This window comes from Biomphalaria glabrata, chromosome 3, assembly GCF_947242115.1.
Source record: "Biomphalaria glabrata chromosome 3, xgBioGlab47.1, whole genome shotgun sequence".
Lineage (NCBI taxonomy): Eukaryota > Metazoa > Mollusca > Gastropoda > Planorbidae > Biomphalaria > Biomphalaria glabrata.
This window is the reverse complement of record NC_074713.1, coordinates 55,904,576-55,927,062: the sequence shown is the minus strand read 5'-3', so window position 1 is coordinate 55,927,062 and position 22,487 is coordinate 55,904,576. Positions and strand designations below refer to the sequence as shown.

General features: G+C 37.4%; 1 protein-coding gene across 9 annotated transcripts in view; it reads left to right on the top strand.

The window, feature by feature from the left end:
• The first annotated feature begins 1,971 nt into the window (after positions 1 to 1,971).
• Positions 1,972 to 22,487, top strand: part of LOC129924971 (uncharacterized) — a 39,845-nt gene continuing 19,329 nt past the window's right edge. Inside the window, exons 1-5 of one of the 9 annotated variants that reach the window (XM_056022765.1) lie at positions 1,972 to 2,004; positions 3,404 to 3,609; positions 9,953 to 10,002; positions 18,109 to 18,252; positions 20,089 to 20,208. In XM_056022765.1, the coding sequence (XP_055878740.1) occupies positions 20,131 to 20,208 (78 nt within the window). In that variant the 5' untranslated portion in view covers positions 1,972 to 2,004; positions 3,404 to 3,609; positions 9,953 to 10,002; positions 18,109 to 18,252; positions 20,089 to 20,130. Of the gene's footprint in view, positions 2,005 to 3,403; positions 3,610 to 9,952; positions 10,003 to 14,083; positions 15,308 to 16,220; positions 16,392 to 18,108; positions 18,253 to 20,088; positions 20,209 to 22,487 lie in introns of those variants that run through there. The other 8 variants (XM_056022760.1, XM_056022761.1, XM_056022766.1 and 5 more) reach the window with 8 other exon arrangements.

Sequence of the window (22,487 nt, the reverse complement as noted above, 5' to 3'; positions counted from 1 at the left end):
TTATAATGAAACGCGACATCCTTTTGGTGCATTCTTTGTCTTGTATTTAGCTGAATATTGGTCAGTGTTTATCACATTGACAAATTTATAAGAAAAAATTGTTATTTAACGAAAGGGATATAATGGACACAAATATTCACCAATATTCTGGCACTGTAGTTCCAATGAGCTGAAGATTAAATGTCTCGCTATACAAGGAAACAGATTGTTTACCAGCCTGCATCCTTGACCTTAGATCGGACTACTCTGGACGTGCTAGGGACCTGTTCCAAATCTTGACATTTCCTGTTTTTACTGTATGCAGCAGACCTTTTTCAATGACGCCCAGTCTTGACTTGTCCAATAAAAGCTGGATACATTCTGAAACTGCAAGATGGAGAGCAGTCCAACCTAAGTAATAACTGTTGAGACAAGCTAGAATCAGTGGCGTGCCAAATGTGGGGAGAGAAGAGCATCCGCCTCTGGTGCCGGGGCGTAAGGGGGTGGCGCCAATACATTACAAAACATATATTTCACTAATTCAGATAAGCTAGCATTAATAATTGTATTAATCATTTCACTGATTTGTATCCGCTTTGTTAATTTTCAACCCCAGCCGAATGCAAAGTAAGTAAGTAAGTCAGACACTTAACTTTTTAAGCAGCATGGCTAAATGTACATGTATTTCTAGGACTGTGACTGTTACTACAGATAGTTCATTAGCTAGCTTCGTTTTCATTATTTGTAAGTTATGTATTTCTCACATGACTATGCAAATATGTATGACGTACACTATTGTAAGGTTGGGGGGGGGGTCTCTGACAGCACTAGCCACTCCGGTTGGCTGGCATCCTTGGTACGCCTTTAGATATAATCCTAATATAAAAATAATTGTTAACTTATTAAAGAAAGAGACTCACTATCTTAGTCTGAACTGAATGTCCATGTGAGTGATAAAGTGCCCAATCCATGTAATCTATAGAATCCCAACAAGAAGAAGATTAATGAGAAGTACAGTATTTCACGTAGGCACGCAGTCCCAGCTGCGACCTACATATTTTACCACAGTCAGCGCAGGCATAACTATTGTCCGATGGTGGTCGATTTAGGTTCCAGAGAGCGAAATAGAGAGAGAGATAGAAGGACAGAGAGGGAGCGGGTCGTTAAACTTCATTGTTACAGATAAAGTAATTCACTTGCTGTAAAGTACGTTAGGGTGATCATTAACATGTAGGCCATTTATTCAAATAATTTTTAAAAAGAAGTGGGTTCCGGCCATAATAAACAATATTAACTAATAAAACCTTGGAACAAATCAACGGGTGTAGCCGGTGTGAACTGCTAGCATGATATATATTTAATATTTTTGTTTTTTTGCCTGAAAGGAATTGGGGTCTATTATGTTTGCCTACAATGGCTTAAGTATTTGATGAAACATAAATGAAAAATAAAGATAAAATTTAAAAAAATAGCAAGCTTACAAAAACAGTCTGTGGGATACAAACTGAAAATCGGCCCCCGACTTTGTCAAACCAGGCAAGTAACAAAGGCAGGGTTCAATATTATCAGAATGAAATTTTATCAAAGACAAATGACCAGAGAAGAATGGAGAAAAAAGGTTAACAGATCTTGTGTGGTGCCCCATCGGTCCAGCAGACCAAAGGATAGGTGAAAGTGAATGTGAAATTATATACGAACCTGGCCTAACTGATGTCTTATAATAAATATTTCATTGATGGATTGATTTGGGGGCTAGAACAACAAAGATATATTCACGATTGAAGCCGCAGCGGTTTAATGTACCAAGTAAGAAGTCAGAAAACCAAGAAGTATAATGTGTGTAATTCTGTACATTAGTCACAAGACAAGAGTTGAATGTTCTTTTCAAATGCATTAAATTTTCAAATTTTATATTGCAAAAACGTTTATATATCAACAGACTGTAATTGAGAGAATATATTGGAAGAATGTCTATTATTGTTGTCATTTTCTCTGTTTTCATCTGTCATATCTCAAGTACTGACGGTCAGTGTGATCTATTAATATAAACACTATTCTAATAACTTAGACTCTACTGTTCTGCCTTATATACAAAAGTCGTTAGAATCTCTGGTGTTATAACGTAATAGAAGAGACATTTGTATTTGGCTAATAACGTGAGAATGTATTACCTTGTATAAGAGCTCATTGGAGTCTCTTTTGTAATTACATGTAAAAAAATTAACCAATAACATTGTGCTAAAGGTATTAGCAGTGAGAGACACATTTAATGCCAATCTATAAGGCTTGACTTCCGATTCGAAGATTAAGGAGGAGTATTTTACTTGGCAACGCAGCCTTGCTGTCATCTACTTAGTTTGTCACACCCAAAGCAGACATAACCGTGTGTCTTCCTGTGGTCGGTTTGGGTTATCTTTCCGCCTGCTACTGAAAGGGGTTCTAACCAAGACAAAAGAAAGGAATGGAGAAAGACGGTCAACTAATCGTGTATGGTGCCCCAATGGTCCAACAGACTAAGGCAGTGTTTCCCAAACTTTTGACCTATGTGTACCTCATTTATAATTTTTGTAACCTTGATTACCCCTCGCCCCCCCCCCCAAAAAAAAAGAATAAAAAAAAAAACCAATCAAAATACATTATTTAATTATACACTAAATAATAATGAAAGAACAATGCAATTATAAGTAAAAGTTATTGTATAAATAACAATCTATGTGGATCAATGTTGATAATGTTTGTGTGCTGAGATAACACATCTTCGTTCTCTGGTTCTTCATGTTAATTTAAGAGGCGTTTGCTTTTTGACGTGATTTCTAGAAATGCTGAAAGAGCATCTTAATGTACACATAAAGTTGGAAAAAGCAAGACATTTTTTTGGAATGTTTTCAATCACACAACAGTTCTCCCCCCCCCCCTTTCGGCTATTGTTTCCTATGGAAATATCCGATACAGTTTGAGATCAACAGACATAGCTCGTATAGAGGAACATATTCAAATATTTATCAGTTATTGAACTAAAGCCGCCCTCGATATTCATTTTCACTCCACCCACATTTAACTCTTTCTCTCCGTTTTTTATTTGTCCACATTTCGAAGAAAGTCTTCATTTTGCTCATTACTATTTCACTTCCCTGTTATGATTGGGCTTCAATAGCTTTGTCGTTTGTTATCAAAATATGTTGTATTTTGGTATAGAAATAAAGGGAATAGCATGCTCTTTTTATATAACACAAAGTCAAGTTTATACAAATAAACATTAATTTAATTTAATTAGGTCAAATCAACGATGGTATCGTCGATTAGGAGAGAAAGAGTTAATCATTGTTATTATTCATAAGAACTTTATAAAAATCATTTAATGGATGTCATAGTAACAGCTCTTATATATCGTCATGTAAATTTATGCCTTATTTTTTCTTCACAGTTATGCTTCAATATGAGGCGAGTGAAGTCACAGGAGATCAAATGCCTGACCAGGTCAATGTAACTTTTAGCACAGAAACAAAATCTCTAACCAAACTTAATCTCAGACGCTCGCGGCATTTTAACCTCGATATTTCTTTGTATACTTTGGACACCGACCAGGAAGGAATTTTCCATAGACATAAAGTGAAAACCAGACCCAAAAAGGTAAAAACAGTACATTTTAAATTATTTTTTTTTAAAGAAATAGTTCCAATAGTCAACATACAAATTACAATGAAGAAAAACTTATTGTGCGAAACTTACTGAAAAGAATGTGGTTGTGTTGCGAGCAAGTGTCTGGAGTAATGCACCCCTAAATTATTGTTTACATGTCCAGTGGTCAAGTGTGGGATTTAGGAAATTTAAGCATTGGCATATTTGACACCGGACATTAAGGAACCCGGTAATTTATCGACCCAGAAATTTAGGTACCGGTCAATTAGGGATAGTTTATCATTAGAATAGTTTCTTGATTTCATTCAAAAAAAAATTCATATCAACAGTGAAAAATACACTCACACACACACAAGACTGGCTGCTCGAGTAAAATGTACACACATCGGCATACCATTCCACACGCTTAACACACGCAAAAAAAAATAATAGATAACTCAATTGCTCAACAAGACTACTGCTATTAACTCTTTCTCTTCGTAATTATTTTCCTCGTTTTGATAGTATTATTCGTTTTGCTCATTTGTACGTAATTTCACTATACTGTTTTGTTTAAACTTTAAAAACTTAACGTTTCTGTTTGTTATCAGAAAATGTTGTATTTGGTATCAAAATGCGCTTTTAACATAACACATATTAAAGCTTATAAATCTAAAAATCAATTTAGTTTAATTGGGATCAAATCAACGTTGGCATCGTCAATTAGGAGAAAGAGTTAAAGCTTCCTCCAGTCGCGAGACGACTTTTGGACGTCCGATAGAAATGTGAAGAAAGCCTGTGCATTAGAGATGGTTGGAATGACATCGCCTCCCTCTCCATGCAGCTGTTCTGGTACAGCTGCGTCGCAGGTTAAAGGCAGGTGCTGGTACAGCTGCGTCGCAGGTTAAAGGACTCTCTGATTTCTCCTCAGGGTTGATTTTCTAAGCCTTTACCAAGTTTGGATATCACAACAAAATTAATGTGTATTATTTAGTTGGCCACGGGGATTTCGCCCCACAGTGTTTATTATGTGTATTTCATTAAAAATTTTTTTTTATTATTATAGCTTTTATATAGCGCTACTTTCATGCTTATAGCATGCTCAGAGCGCTTTTGGTCCAATCTCATTTGTGAGCCAGAGGGGGTATCTAGGAGTTGGTTTTCCGTGCTGCCTTTAGGCGCTCAGTAAACACAACTCTGCCCGAGTCGGGTGTCGAACCTCGAGCCCCCTTCTAGGCAGCCAAGCCAAGCCAAGTGCACTTAGCCTCTCGACCACGCTTCCAATGTTATTCTTTTCATATTTTTACGTTGTTCATTAGAACACAGTATATCGCCCTGATTTTTTCCATAACGCCAGTGTTTTTTTCAATAAAAATCCAGATCTTACAAATGGAAAGGTAATCAAATTACTATGATCAATTCATTTTTTTCATGAAAATGAAGCCTCTCTTGTATCTAACATATTTTAAACATCCTACAGCTAACAAGAAAGGTTTCTGTAGACATAAAATGAATATAATTGATTATAACTTAATTAGCTACAATAGCGGAGTCGTTAGTGGGGTCATGAGTTCGAATCCTGGTGAACTTATGGATCCAGAGTACTTCTCTCATCTCACTCAAGTTTAATCTGTGCCTAATATTAGCTGGATAGAGTAAAAGCATTTGGTCGTTCGGCTGGCCACACAACGCTCTCATTTACTGTCGACCACAGCAACAGTTAAATTTTGCATCTACTCTATCTCTGGGAGTTCAATTTTTATTAATCTTTTTTTTTGTGGAAACAATAGACCACATTCTTTATGAATGTCGCGTTCTGCATAAAGGGAGATCGGGACAAGGATTTGAAAGAGAACTGGTTCGTGTGCGGTGTGCGGCTTTTGGTCTGTCCTCGTACGGGGACAAGGCGACCTTAGAACTTACTGACCGCTTCCTTTCACGTGCTCTAAGCGAGTTATCTTAGCATGGTTCGTTACTAATACAGTTTCTGATTCGGTTGCGCTGGTCTATGATGCCCGTGCAGGCGGGTACTCTGCCTCAACGTGGCACTCGGGTGGAAACGATCGCTAGAGGAAGGGATTCGGCAAAATGAGTTTCATCACAAGATTCATGTGGGTGTGTCTAAGAGAATGCGAGAGATTTCTCATTGCATATTGCGGAGTTGCTGTTTATAAAATATATATCAATTGCTTGGATTAGACTGTAGAATTTTTTAAAAAACTTTCTAAGGCAGCGGTTCTCAACCTTTTAAGCTCGGTGACCCCTTTTTACAATCCCCCACTCTGCCACGCCCTCCCCCCCCACACACACCTACACACAGCAATAGAAGAATAGACAATAACAATCCATATTTTCGATGGTCTTAGGCGACCCCTGGCAAGTCGTTAATCGACCCCCAAGGGGGTCGCGACCCACAGGCTGAGAACCCCTGTTCTAAAGCCTGTGTCAATTTTTTTAGGCCTGAAAGTTTTAAAGTTTCATCAATTTAATTTGAGAGTTACGATGTATGCATAGTAAATTAGACCTTCTTGCTTCTTAAGTTAACATAACATGTAGATGATTGGAGGTGCTTATAAGAAAAACAGTATTGAATTTGTTTAGAGTTAATATTTTTAAACCCCATTCAATAAAATAAACGTTTCAGCAAGTACAAATATTTCCATCAAACACAAACGACTTGTTGAAATCATAGAAGTAGTTTAAAAAAAAAAACTTGACTAACAAAAAATATCCGAGCACAGTGATTTAAGAATAAGCATCATTGACTTTGCTGATAACTAACCAATGACTTCTATTTACTGACCAAAGACTTTACTAATTACTGACCAATGACTTTACTAAGTATTGGCCAATTACTTAACAAAGACTTTATTCATTACTGACCAATGACTATACTAATTACTGACCAATGACTTAACTAATTACTGACCTATAAACCGAAATCTAAATCTATAAATATAGTACCACAAAAAAATGTTGGTCATGTTCCCTCATTTGTTCTGAAGATAATTCTATCCTATCCCAAATTGTAGTGAGTGCTGGTCTATTCCGCGGTTAATCTACTCTATTGTTTTCTTTATTTCTCCCGGATAGAGAGGAATTTACATTTGTTCGCTCAAAAGTGATTTATTTATGTATTCTATCTTGGTCCAGAATGTCTAGTTTTTTTTATTGCCTTCGTTTTTAATATGTGCTGTTCTTCATTGAAGAGCCTTACAAATTGTTTGCATTTTTTTTTCTTTTCTTCTTATCTTCTTATCTTATATAATACCTAACAATAAAGAGTAACCGATTTTTCCCCAGACGGTCGCTTCTTCAAGTTTTATAGACAGGGACGCTAGTTACGATGAGATGAATGCGGACACAGCGATAGATAATCTACAAGCATTAACATATAGGCTCTGGGAGTAGCATCGTTGGCATTTATGATCACGTGATGCTGTTAGGCTAACAGGGTAAGAATTACCCTACATTACTTAGTAGCCCCGCCCCCCCCCCCCCCCCCCCCCAACTAAAAAAAAAAAGAAAAAAGCCGCTAATAGTCTTGCATGGTTGGTCCGACCCTCGTTTAAGCCCCCCCCCCCCCCAAAAAAAAAAATAAAAAAAATAAAAACTAGAAAGATATTTTAAAAATCTGATATTATGATATTTTAAATATTACAAAGTTCTAGTGCAATGGCTTTTTAAAAATCTTTTGAAAAAATACTGCTACGAATCTCCACTATCCAGACTCTCTGCAGACTGCACCACACGACACAACGAACTTAAAGAACCTCACAACTCAAAGCTCCTAAGTATTAGTAACAGTTTAATTTCAAATACATCACATTTGGCGACAACATTAACACAGAGTAAACAAGTCTCTCTTATATAGCGTCTCAACTGGCCTTCTCGAACCTTCTTGACCACTCCAGATGATCACTTCCGCCGTGACCTGCGTGCGTAATATTTACAACACTGGTCCTTGCCGAACTGGCGAGTATTGTCGCATGTCACGGTTGACCGCTCGTCCTGTGCTAGACTGGGGCGATTTGGGTAGGCTAAAAACACATACAGTTACGACCACCTGTGTCACCACCAAGTTTCAAACAATACCTTTTTTTTAAATTAATGATGCAAGTTGTTTTTTTCGCATAAATATACTCTTTTGAAAACAATTTATCAATTAAAGACACATAAATAAAGGCACATTTTTTATTCCATATGAAATTTTGTACAAGTGCTCCCTCTTCCCAAGTGCTATTAGAGGAAGTAGGGGCTGCCTTAAGCAGCCAGGAAAACCAACGACTTGGCATATTTTAAGTGACTTATAAACATGTATGACTAGATTGATACATGAATACGCGTAAAATCTTATCATCTTCTCTATTGAAGTAACGTCTTTGATTTGTAAGAAAATTAATACATCCTTGCCTTCCTTAAGTCGTAGAACGACTGTGGTTTATCTCGTAGAACGACTGTGGTTTATCTCGTAGAACGACTGTGGTTTATTGTGGTTTATCTCGTAGAACGACTGTGGTTTATCTCGTAGAACGACTGTGGTTTATTGTGGTTTATCTCGTAGAACGACGGTGGTTTATCTCGTAGAACGACTGTGGTTTATTGTGGTTTATCTCGTAGAACGACGGTGGTTTATCTCGTAGAACGACTGTGGTTTATTGTGGTTTATCTCGTAGAACGACTGTGGTTTATCTCGTAGAATGACTGTGGTTCATCTCACTGCTGACACCTATTCTCGAGACTAATTTCTATGATGATGAATACAAGAATGTAAGGGAAATTATATTAAAAGGAAAAATATTTTTTGTATATGCTGAGTAGCATTTATCCATACAATTTAGCTATTAGTTGAAAAAAAATGTCATAAATTATATATTTCATTTGGTTTTCCTGATCCAGTATCTCGCTGATCTTGGTATCTGAACAAACGTCGAATCCAGACCTGTTGGTGGGTTTGCTAGTACTCGATTCTCTCCGTGAGACTCAGCTTTTGTTAAACGTTTGAGTGCAGAATTCAAGTTGACATCCTCAAGACTGTGCAAGTTCACATCATTCGTAGGCTTCCTGTCGTGGAAGCTACATTCGTAGGCTTTCTGTCGTGGAAGCTACATTCGTAGGAATTGCTATCACAAACAGCGCTAATATCACTAGCGTCTCGGTTAAGTAAAGGATCGTATCTCTTTTTGACATGGTAGCCATCATGGTACCTATCGGTTTATCTGTCTTGTTAAGCATGGTACCTATCGGTTTATCTGTCTTGTTAAGCTTGGTTCCTGTCAGTTCATCTGTCTTGTTATACATGGCACCTATTGATTCATCTGCCTTGTTAAGCATAGTTCCTATTAGTTCATCTGTCTTGTTAAGCATGGTTCCCGTCAAATCATCTGTCTTGTTAAGCATGGTACCAATCAGTTCATCTGTCTTGTTAAGTATGGTACCTATCAGTTCATCTGTCTTGTTAAGCATGGTTCCTATCAGTTCATCTGTCTTGTTAAGCATGGTACCAATCAGTTCATCTGTCTTGTTAAGCATGGTACCAATCGGTTCATCTGTCTTGTTAAGCATGGTACCAATCGGTTCATCTGTCTTGTTAAGCATGGTACCAATCGGTTCATCTGTCTTGTTAAGCATGGTACCAATCAGTTCATCTGTCTTGTTAAGCATGGTACCTATAAGTTTATATGTCCTGTTAAGCATGGTTCCAATCAGTTCATCTGTCTTGTTAAGCATGGTACCAATCAGTTCATCTGTCTTGTTAAGCATGGTACCAATCAGTTCATCTGTCTTGTTAAGCATGGTACCAATCAGTTCATCTGTCTTGTTAAGCATGGTACCAATCAGTTCATATGTCTTGTTAAGTATGGTACCTATAGATTCACCTGTCTTGCTAAGCATGGTACATTTATCCATATCTCAAGTTAAATTTTAACTATGGTACAGAACCCCAACCCGTCCTAGGTACGCCCATGCGGGCACTATTCATACCACTATAATTCGCCCTCACAAACACATTCCTAGCACCAGTACGGAGTGCCGGCACCTTTTTCAATTTTGGGGTTAAAATTATTACTTTTCTTGTATTTTAATGTTTATTATTAATTTATTAGTAGTTAAAGTTAGGCAATCGATCATTGAGTACTGGCACCAGTTTTATTTTTACAAAAAAGCACTGTATATCGGGTTAGGGTCCGACTTGATCCGAGACTGGGCGTATCAGAAATAGAGTGTACAAACTTTTTACAAGGCAGACAGAATGAGTTGATTATAAGCTTTGTAAAAATAGAGTCATTTAAATTCAGTTCAGTACATTTAACATTAATAACGAACAATATCGCATCCATTCTTTTCATTACAGTTATAACCTCTTTACAGCGGATGGTAACAATAATAAACAAGATACCGTAGGTAAGTGCTGTCTTTTCGGGTTAATGTCTTTTGACAGTACTTCAAAGTGATAGGCCTACCTCAGCTCATGATCATACTTCCTTCCAGAATCTTGTTTGACAATTGATTTGTTACAACAGCTTAATATGTGTTTTTTTAATTTAATGGGTTTTTTTTTTTTACGAAGCAGATACGATGTGAGTGTATGTATTATACGCTTAACACTTTTTTTTTAAATGTAAACTGTTTCACATGTTTTGGATGTTTCTTCAGAGTTGAAGATAATTTACTTCCTAGTCCAAACCTCCCGCAGGAGGACGGGGGATGGCAGCGGGCAGGGTAGGAACCCTGGACCATCGAGACAACGGAACGACAGTCCGGCGAGCATACCGTACGAGCAGGCAGCCATGTAGTGGGAAACTAGGTCGTAACACTGAGGTCGTATTTTAAAAGTATTTCCTTTTTCTTACTAAAAGTTCTCAATGTCTTCGTCTCTTTGTTTTGACTGATGACTTCATTAGACCTTGATTCAAGATTAGCAGTGAAATAACAAATCGAACAAGTAAAATTTAAGTTGTTTTTAAATGAAGTCTTCACTAATGAAGCCGTTTGATGGTCTATGATTTCTCATTTAATCAATTTCCTGTAATCCTTATCATTGGAACGAGTCTTTCTTCTAAGTCTAAGCTTTACACATTCAAGTTCTTCTATTCACAATTCAGCTCAAGATTTCTACTTTGAGCTTGTGTGCAAGATGTTCATGAACGTCTATTTTATGTTGTTCATTTACGTGTCCTCTTTAGTGTTCACTTTTTAAAGCTGGTCAGACATCTTGAGTTATCACTTTTCTTGCCTCCAGGGCCGGACTTAGATAAATCGAGGCCCTAGGGGAACTGCATTTGGTGGCAATAAATGAAATGTGAACTACTGGCCCGAATTGCACTCCACAGCAGCACTTTCAGAACTTATAATAATATGCGAACTGATGACTCCATGTGTCCCCCAGAGAGCCCTGCGCTCAATGGACTCAACGCTTTTAGCGGTGCCACATTTCTCCCTCAAAAACTACGGTCTGAGGGTTTTTTCAGTGCACGAACCAAAGGTTTGGAACTCACTCCCTAGTGATCTCAGACACAGACAATATGCTACACCACTTTTAAGAAGAACATTAAGACTTATCTGTTTAAAACTTTTTTAGATTAGTTTGTCATTGTAGCTGTCGTGTTTGTGTTTGTAATGTTATTACAGCGCATGGAGCCTACATTTTGTTTGTTAACAGCGCTTTATAAATAAAATTGTTATTATGTAAAGGCAAAGTATTAGCCCTCGACAACAAATCAGACTGATACGCTCCCTTGTCATGGCCGCATTTGTATTGTGAGTCTTGGACGTTGACGAGGAGGATCCTAACAATGGAATAGAGATGCTACAGAAGGATCCTAGGTATCATATTCAAAGACTGCATCACAAACCAAGAGATAAGAGACAGGGTTACCGCAAAGATTGGACCCCATGGATGACCTGCTAACTAGCGTTAAAAAATTTATATTCATATTAAAAAATCATCGGGGCTCGCAAAGCCCTTCCTTTAGGGAGCAGTACCAATAAAAAAAAAAGAAGAAGAGGCAGACAGAGAAAGCGATGGGAGGACAACATAAAAGAATTGACGGGCCTGTCATTGAAAGAGGTTCTAAAGCAAAAGACATAGAGAAATGGAGAAAGATTGTCGACGAATCTTGCATGGTGCCCCAACGGTCCAACAGACTAAAGAATAGGTAAAGGTAAAAAGTAAATGAAAAAAAGCAATATTTCACTTGGATACGAAACCCAGTTGCAGCCTTCATATTTTGTTACATCTAGTGTCGACAAATCCTTTTTTTTTTTGTAGAGTGTTCTTGAGTTATAGATAGATTTAGGAAATTTAATGAGTAGCAATATAGGAACCATACGTGTAGTTTGACAAAGACAGAAACTACAAGATTAGAGATACTCTAAGAATAGTGACAAGAGAGACACTCAAGTTAGTAGAGCGGAAGACATTGGTCCATGTAAATAAATCTGTTCAACTTATTAACACTTTTTTTTTTAATCCTTTGAGAGCGCCTGAGAAGCCGAGCATGAGGATTGAGTGATCTAAGTAGGAGCATAACTGTCTATTGAAGTTTCCATTTCGTATTCGGCTCCTGTGGGTTAGGCCTTCTTCTGTCAGCTTTATTCTCCCATGCCAGTTAAGGCAAAATGGAATCTAATTTAATTTAATATGTTATAATTATTCAGTAATATTATACTACTATTATTATTTCAAATAGGTAAAAAAAAACACTCATGATATCACAATTTACTTATCCATTTAGTTATGACTTGCTTACGAATCTGAAAGAACATATCCAAACCATATCCAGGACGAATCCTTAACCTATGTTCTAATAACGGAATCCTAATTTCTCTCAGGGATTGCTTTTGGTGAAACAATGCGCCGAACAAACGGGAAGAGCTCTTCTGTGATAGAAGATCGCCAAGAAGATCGCTATTCTATCTCTACTTCTCAAACGGTGGCACATGAACTGGCACATGGGTAATTCCTTTGCTATTTAGTTTGTTGGAAGGCATTAATGCTGCTATAAGGAAACTCGCAACAATTTGTCCAGATTCAGCGACATGTCTAAAGTGAATCAAGCTGTTGTGTCACAACAGACGGTGGCCTACTTAAACATCGAGACGTATATAAGATTAGGGTATATCTTATTCCCCATTTCACTTTCTTGTAGCCATCGACGATGTCATGAAAATACATTAAACGGGCTGCATTCGGATTTCAATCGAGTTGGATTTTGCAGACGACATAGCATTTCTTTGAAATACAATTTAATGTATACTCGAGATGACGGATAAAGACGCCCTCAAAGTTATGCATATTGGGTGCAGGTTACCCAATACACCCATAAGCATGGGTTATACAGATCTTGAACAAATAGAAAAGTTAACCAAGCCTATTTAGAAGGTGTTATCTCAAGCGATGAAGATCATATCATGGTGTTGCATGTCGGATTTAAAAATTAAGGCCTATCTGAATAAACAAAATTAATTAGCCTGGAGATTAAAATCCAGCTTCTCAATACAATCATTGTCCCAGCGGCCCCCACGCTTCAAGACGTGGAAGGCTGAAACGAGGCTGAGTAGATGGCTGAGAAAGATACTAGGAATAACATACTGAGATAATGTACCCAATAGAGAAATATTTTCCCCTACAGGCCGTCTAAGGAAAGTGGCGATTGAATGTCGATTGACATTTGTGAGACATATCACATTAGACAAGACGAAACACGTTTACCAAAGTCAGACTTAAAGATGAAAGCCGAAAAGAGGAACGCAAAAACATGTCTAGCATGGCCTCACACTTTTTTAGAAGTCCTGAATTCCGTGGAGCCAGCTGGGAAAGGGCTGTAGATAGAGCTTGCAGCCCTATACGTCGAACGAGGCGTTTCAGTCTATGTGTTTCTGAACAGTTTAAAATAAACAATGCTAGGTTTGCCACTCAACTGGTTAGATTAGATGATTAGAGTGCCTTAATCTCACTCGTAGTGTTCCGGGACGAAGCCGAGCGTTTTTCTACATTTCTGAGCTTCAGAAACTCTTTTCCTGGTGTCTACAAGAAATTATTTTTCTCAAATTCAAGGTATTAATGTTTTAGTTTTAAAAGTTGCATTTTACTCACTTGGGTGTCACCCCCTGGTGGGTGTCACCAGGTGCGGACCGCACACCCCTAGTGACGCCACTGCGCTTAACCACTCAACCACCGCGTCTACTTAATTAGACTTATAAACTAATGGGCTAATAGCAAAAATAAAGGAGATGTGTTACATAGATTAGCTGATACGCCTAGCGAAAGTGTTAAAAGTTTTGTTTCGTTGGGTACGTCAGCTGTGGGGAGAGGGGTGTTATGCTCTTCCACATTGTATAGTACTTGAAAATGTAACTAAGTCCATCTGGAGGTAACACTGAACTCAATACTGGAACAGATAACACCAACGAAAGGCCAACAATCGATACATTGAGTCGACGCTGGTGTTAAAACAGCAAACACTTTTAATACTTAGGTGGATCTAAGGTTAGAGAATAGTAAGAAATGACCAAAATATCACTTTTTCATTCTCATCATATTTATATTGTACAACCATTTCTCTATCAAATTCAGTCTATTTGAGGCAAGTATTCCTTCTAGAAGTATTTTAAAATAATTTTTGTATTAGGTGGGGTAGTGTTTGTTTACCTTAGCAACGACCATAAGCAGGTAAATATTTTTGTTTTTGTTTTTTTGTAAATAATACTTTTTAATTATTTTCTAATGAAGTTAAAATGCGATATGCTTATAGATATAAAGGAAGTAGCTAAGGGAATGTACTCTATTACTTCACTGTCCCAGTCAACAAAAGCATGTTTATTTTCTGTTGGATTTTGTGTAATTTCTAGCAACATTTTTTCGTTTTGGATTGCTGCTGGTGAAAGACTCTTTTGTATATTTTGATATTTAGATCTATATTCATATTGCATTTTTATTTGTGTAACAATAATGGCCAATAAGCATAATAAAAGGCAAAGTTGTGGTAGAAAAAGAAAATTTCGTGGGAATAAATACACCAACTTTCACCAAGTCTGCAAAGTCTACAAGTAGTACAAGTGATGATCATGGACAAGTTGGTGAACAACAAGAGACACATCAAGCTGCTTCACCTAATGTAGATATTTCATCTGAATCAAGTTTATCAGATAATCCACTGGATTGTAATATCTTTTTAAACCTAGCATGTTTTAATAATTTCTTGGCAAGTTACTTGATATGTCCTTTAGAAATGCTTCAACTATTCTCTAAATTTGTTTTTGAATGAAAGCGCAAGAATTGGATTTTGTCAGGAACTAATTGTGAAATGCACTTCAGCTGACTGCTCATTTGAAGAAAGCTTTAGATCTTCTAAAGAAAATAGAGATGGTCAAAAAAGAGGATTTAGGGAAATAAATTTCAGAATGGTATCATTTGTAAGATCCATAGGTCCAGGTCACAGTGCGCTCTTGAATTTTTGTCAACACACAAACAGTCCACCTCCTATTTCTGAAACATCTTATCAATCTGTAATGCATACCATAGGCCTTGCATCTAAGAAAGTGGCAGAAGAAAGTATGGAAAAGGCTGCAAGGGAAGTGAAAGAAAAGGTTGGAATCAGCAACGAAGAAGGCATCACTGACTGCGGTGTGAGCGTTGATGGGACATGGCAGCGTCGAGGGCACTCGAGCCATCATGGCGTTGTTACAGCCATATCAATAGAAACAGGTAAATGTTTAGACGCAGAAATTCTTACAAATAGCTGTAGACTTTGCACAAAATGGTCTAGTAAGAAAGGAACAGCTGATTATGATAAGTGGATTACCAAACACAAATGTAAAGTAAATCATGTTGGTAGTTCAGGGGAACCGTCCGATGTCCTCTATTACTAGCTGTCTATATAATTCTTCTTATTCTTACTGTAAAGAAGAAAGCGTCTTGATTCTAAAGCGTCGCTTAGAGAGTTCTTGTTTTTTAACTATCTTTCACGTCACTTGTCACTAAGTACAACTTTCCCCTTATTCCCGAAACAAATAACTAAATCCTAATCATGTCATAACAGGGGGAACTGCTGTGGGGAGAGGGGGAAACTACTGTGTCGGTGACATCGTTTCGACTATAGCAAATGACCAGGCATTCATTATCATTTTTATGAGATTATTCCTCATTCCATATGCTAGGACACATTTGTACAAAATCTCCTTCTTCCCTAGCGCTATTAGAGCATGGAATGGGTTGCCTGAGCTAGCCAGGAAAACTAGTGACTTGGCGGAGTTTAGGTCATTGGTTAATATCCATGACTAAATGCATGACGCGTAGGACGTAATCATCTTCTTTTTTGAAGTAACGTCTGTATCATATAAGATAAGATTCATAGTCGCAATTCACTGTCCTTTACATTGTTTTATTTATCATGAAATTCTTCAATAAAGAATTTTGCTATTACTTTAGTTCGCCTACCCGAGCAGTATTAGATTCAATTGAAAGCCTCCTGTAGGTTATGGCGGGCAGGAGACTTTGATTTTGTAATATATGGAGTGGGGAGTATACCACAAAGCAGCCATGTGAGGCAGGAAAAGACAAGACTTTCTTAAACAACCATACTAGGAAATTTAACTAGTTAATTTATTACAATTTGCAGCCTCTCAGCACGTCACGACGGAGAAAACAATCTCTGCAACGCTTCAGAGAGATACATTAAGGGTTCTCCTGATGCGGAAAAAAAGCCTGGGACAGAGTATAATCCATGGCTGTTCTCTCCCTGCAGTGTCAGTTACTTTACCAGCTTTTTGAAGAAAAAATTGAGCTCCAGGTTGGTTTCTACATTGTTATGAAAACATTTATTTGTTGTTGTTTCAACTCAAGATCTGCATGTGGCTGTTGAAATTTGGTGGTGCCTCGAAAAGAACATGTAAATCGACCACCGGCGGAAAATGGTTATGTCTGCGCTGGTTGTGGCAAAGTATGTAAGTCGCAGATGGGGCTGTTTAGCCACGGAAAATACTGCATTCTTATAAATATTCAGAGTCGAAGACATGCCTTATTATTTACAAAGCTTGTATCAACTCCCTGTGTCTGTCTGGTGAAACGTTTGTACATGTTAATTCTCACGTACTCAATCTTGGAAAAAAAAAACTGAAATTTTGCACAATTTCTTTTATCTGCCAGTACAAGAATCAAATAAAAAAAAAAACAATTAGTTAGTTAATTATTGTTAATGAATTGTTGGGTGTCTTTGTTTTGGTATCTCGAGCAAGGGAAAGAAATTTCACTTGACTGATATGCTGAATTATTATTATTTGTAGAAAGAAAATTTTGTAAAATCCATTTTCATAGGCAACTCTCAGGCAGAGGGGTTACCGTTATTGGCTTGAGGAGGCTGAGGAGACCTCGAGTTCGAACTCAGGCTGCTCACTTTTTTTTTTACAAATACATTTAAAAAGCGATCACCCAGATACTCCCTTTTTTCTACCCCCAATCCCTTTTCCAACTGGTGCAGACACGTGATAGGATCATAGCGTATTAAAAACCTAAAAGCTAAACAAAAACAGTTGTTGAAAATATTTCTAATCGCGCATATTTATGATTGTTTGTCTAGAATCAAGATAGGACCCTTATATTATAAATTTAATTACATGACTAATCCAAACTAATTGATATAACTAGATTTAATACTTTTTTAAATATTATTTTTATTTTGCTTGTTATTAGGTTATATTTGAGTTTGAGTCTGTCTTTTCAATTTTATAAGCTGAAAAACGGACATTTTTAAATAGTATTCGGCATCTGTAAGCATGCTTTCTTTATGGCACTTAGTTTAGTTTTGAGGCGCACTTCAGTCGACGGACTTTAAAACGCCACATTTTAGTGACGCCCTTGTTAGTGAGTTTGACATTATTGATGTAGACTTTTAGTTTAGTGACTGGCTCGACTGTGTCCCCATCTGTAATAAAAGTTAGTCATTGTGCTATCTCAAGTTTGGATTCTGTATCGACTCTCTGTGACTGTGTTAGCTATGTATTGATCTCGCACTTGTAGTTCACTACACAGTACACCCAAGCATCTATGATTCTTACCAAGGTAATAGAGAATATAGAAATATAGAACTCCAATTCACACACACATCAAATCCAATCATGAATAGTAAAGATGACGACTATTATTATTATTATTATTATGTTAGAAAAGAATGACTATTCATTCTCTGGCGCTGCCAGGGTCGAGTTTAGTTAAAGGGAAAGAAAATTCATCGTAGTCACATTATCAGTTTCCACTGACGAATTTTCTGGTGATGTAGCAGGTCTGCAGCAGTACCGTCCTCTGACAGGCAACGAGGATGTTCCTAGGAATGTTAAGGGCCTTTTTATTATTATTATTACAGTGCACAGTCTAGCTCAAACCATTTCATTCCTCCCTTTCTCTCGACCAACACACGAGTCTTGCCTATGTAACTCTAACTTCAAAGGAGTAAAGATTTGAAGCTAAAATGTAAACTCTATGTATTATATATTGTAAATGTTTATTCCAAGTCGAGGTTACACTTGTCTTGTCTACGCTGTCGAAGCATCAGCAGACATTCCAGATGTATCTGATAAACTATTGGGTCAGGTGATCAAACCTGATCAACAGTGTCAACAGTTTTTTGGAAATGATTCCTTCTGAACTTTTGCAGGGTAAGTAACACAACTCGCTAACAGCCCAATTAAATTAACTTATTTCCTGCTAAGCAGAGTTATCACTCATATCACGCAATATTTGCTTAGTCACTTCATCATGCATTGACTTCTTAGTCACTTTTATTTCCTGCTAAGTCACTTCTTAATCATTGATTATCATCATATTAATTACCGATCCCCTAATTTGATGAGACTCTCCTTGCCCTGCTCTCGGAGGTAAATGAGTATTTCAGAGAATAGAACAAAGAGATACTGTAGATATAATTTCTATTTCTTAAAATTAAATGTAAAAAAATAAATGATAATCGATTTTCGCAGGGAAAAGAAGGAAAACGATATTGTTTCTGTAGCAAAAGAGAACATTGAAATAATGTAAATTTGTGAATACCTTGGTAATATCTTAGTCAACAAATTAATTTTTAGTGTAAATACTGATTATTTCGGCCAAAAGGGCAGCAAAGATTACGATTATTTAGAGAAAAAAAAGTTCCCTTTCACACCTTGTGGTCTATAGGGCAGATTATGTAAAGATCTTCTGTTTCTGTGGCCTATGGTTAACGAGAGTGTCATGTGGCCAGCATAACCACCAACCGCCTTTAGTTTTCCCCAACAAATGTCAGGTACCCATTAGAACTCCCAGTCTTCGCCAGGAATCGAAACACGGACCCCGGTTTGGAAGCCAAGCGCTTTACCGCTCAGCCACCTCACCGCACATAGAAAAATGTCCTCATTTTAAAAATCCTTGGCGATGTTTTATCACGCTCACATTTTAAGTTGTTATATCACTGCCTGGTATGGCAATCGGAACTTTAAAAAAGAAAAGAAATTCTTTTATTAAAAAGAAAAGAAAACCTAATCTAAAGGGGAAGAACTCCACCCTTAAAACTATATCAATAATGTACAAGCTATTTATTTTATAAGATATCAAACAAAATGATTAATTACCAATTATTAATTCACTTATTTTTTTTATTTTTATTGATTCGTGTTTTGTTAGGTACAGTAAATATTTGTTTAAAGTATCAACTTGATAGGTTCTAGGGGTATGTAATACTCCACAGGGTTCCCCACCTCAACGCTGAGTAGTAAATTCCTGTCGGGGTTACACTTTGGCTCGTCTGCCTGGACACGCCTTACTGTCTCTATCAATTAATTTATGAAGTAATTACCAAGAGAACGAATAATGGTAATCTGATAACGTATACTAGTCAACAACGAGAATGCGTAAAACAAAGCAAAAGGTCAAATGAAACAATGATATGATATGACACAATAAACGATGGTTATACATCGTGATCAATATTAAATCAGTGTGCCTAAGATATGAGTATATATATATATATACAACAGCGTTAACCGGTAATCACACCTTGGTCACAGAGTGAACAGTCCACTCCGGGCTCTCGACCCAATGCCATGGATAATGGCCCAGCAGGGTCCAGACAATGCTGTACAGTCGATAATTAAAGTAATTTTTTTTTTTACAGAAATGTTTTTTTCTTGAGGATTTGAATAAGAGATTGACCCTTTACAAAACAATTAGATGAATTAGATATTCATTATAAGACATCAGTTAGGCCACGTTCACGTCTGACTACACATTCACTTTCACCTATCCTTTGGTCTGCTGGACCCTTGGTCACCACACAAGATCTGTCAACCTTCTTTCTTCATTCTTCTCTTTCATTTTCAATTTCATTCTGATGTTCTTTCTAAAAATATTGAATCCTGCCCTTTTTACCTGCCTGGGTGGACCACTTCGGGTGCCGATTTTGAGTTTGTGTTTCTACACAAACTGTCTTTGTAACCTTTTTTTTTATTTTATTAAATCAGGCTTCCGAATCTAGACGCTCTATCATTGAAATCTGCCAAGCAATGTTATGTGCAGATGTTTTAAGAGGGTTATGTATCCCGCATATAGCACTCACTGGAACATCTTGTGGCAATGGAAAGGTAAGCTTTCATCGATCGATGCATGTTTCTTGTAGTTTCTATACAGTCGTTCACCCTTGCAGCAGTATATCTTTATTTTTGAGTCTTTGAACTTCCTTCCTTCACTCTCTCACTCTCTTCATTACATCTTTCTCTTTTTATTCCTTCCTTCTTTTCTCTCACTCTTTTCTCTCTTCCTTCTCTCTCCTTTTCATTCATTTTCTCTCTCTCTATCTCTGTTTGTCTTTTCCTTCCTTCCTTCTTACTCTCTTTTCATCCTTCCTTTCATCTCTCTTTCTTTCTCTCTCTCTCTCATCTTTCTCTATTCTTTCTTTTCTCTCTGTCCCTTCCTTCCTTCTCTCTCTCTTTTCATCCTTCCTTTTCTCTCTCTTTCTCTCTCTCTCTCTCATCTATCTCTATTCTTTCTTTTCTCTCTGTTCCTTCCTTCTCTCTCTCTTTTCATCCTTCCTTTTCTCTCTCTTTCTCTCTCTCTCTCATCTTTCTCTATTCTTTCTTTTCTCTCTGTTCCTACCTTCCTTCTCTCTCTCTTTTCATCCTTCCTTTTCTCTCTCTTTCTCTCTCTCATCTCTTTCTCTATTCTTTCTTTTCTCTCTGTTCCTACCTTCCTTCTCTCTCTTTTCATCCTTCCTTTTCTCTCTTTCTTTCTCTCTCTCTCTCTCTCATCTTTCTCTATTCTTTCTTTTCTCTCTGTTCCTGCCTTCCTTCTCTCTCTTTTCATCCTTCCTCCCCTCTTTCTTTTTTTTTTTCATCCTTTCTTTCTTCTCTCTTGTTAGATAGCTAGTTGAGTTAGTTGGGTTGCGCACTTTATTAGACCGACAGTGCACGTACATTGTATAGTGACGACATCGACTTTGGGGTTAGAGGTTAGGATAGACTTTTAGAAATCAGTTACTGGTAGACTCTTGAGGGGTAGACATCGTTGTTAGTGACGGACTAGACTGTGGCCCATTCTGTATTAAAGATGGTTTATATTGTTCATCTGGATTTAACTTGGTTCTTGAGGCTTTGATCCTGTTGTAGCTGTTCATGTCTTGTAATGTGATGTTCATGTCCGAGTTCGCAGTTAAAATACACTCAACAAGGTACGCACGCACTTAGTATAATCAAGTATCTTTAGAGATACTTCAAGTACATCTGATTTACACATGCATCCGCACTCTCTATTTTTCTTCTTTCTCTCTATTTCCTCCTTCTGTCTCTCTTTTTTGCTTCCGCTCTCTTTTCCTTCCTTCTTTCTCTCTATTGTTTCTCCTTCTCTCTTTTTTTTTCTTTCTTCTCTCTTTTTTCCCCTCCTCTCTCTCTCCCTCTCTTTTTTCCCCCTTCTCACTTTATTTTCCTTCCTTCTTTCACTCTCTTTTCCTTTTTTTGTTCCCTCTTTTTTTTTTGTCCTTCACTCTCTCTTTTTCTTCCATCTTTCTCTCTAACCATTTCTCATGTTTCTGGGTTTAGTCTAGCCCTAAATTCGCTTATTGTGACTCCACCCACTACAACTACTATTTCATTGGTAGTACTACTTGTGGCAGAAATAGCCAACATCGTCCCTTTCCCCCACCCAGAGAAATAAATGAAGCAAAACTAATATTACAGAATCCTTAGTTAATGAGGCTTTAATGTTCAACCCCTACCCAGAGTGTAGCTAGGAATTTCCCATCATTTGGTAGCCCTGGGGGGGGCTTGACCTCTTTGGGGGCCCTTGCATTTTGTGGAATATTTAATATTCAATGGAAAAAAAACACTCAATAGGGGCCCCCTCTCAAGTGGGGGCTGGGGGATTTTCAAATTCACCCCCTCCTCCCCCACCCTAGCCTCAGCCCCCTGTGGCTGCCTGGTGTGCGGTTTGTGCACTGGACTGGCGTTCAGGTTTAAACCCTGCCCGGCCCGCTCCCATCCCCCGTCGTCCTGCGGGAGGTTTGGTCTTCAACTCTGAATGAACATCCGAAACATGCAAAACATTTTACAACATTTTACATTTTACCACCAATAAAAGTCAATGAGCTACATTGATAAAGTAAATATATGAAAACTCAAGCAATAAAATAAGCTTGACTAAAACAAAAAAATGTAATTCCCTCCACTAAATTAATTGATCTGTTTTGTTATCAGTCGCCCCATAAAACAGTGCAGAGATATGCTCTTTCTATCTTTGGTTTATTTTTGAATCAGAATCTAGGTCAGTTCAAAGTTCATAGTGATGTTATAGAATTTTTTTGTTACCAGGAAGAGCTAACAAAATCTTTTTTTTTTCTGCATTTACTTAGAAAATAATTCATACGTAGAGA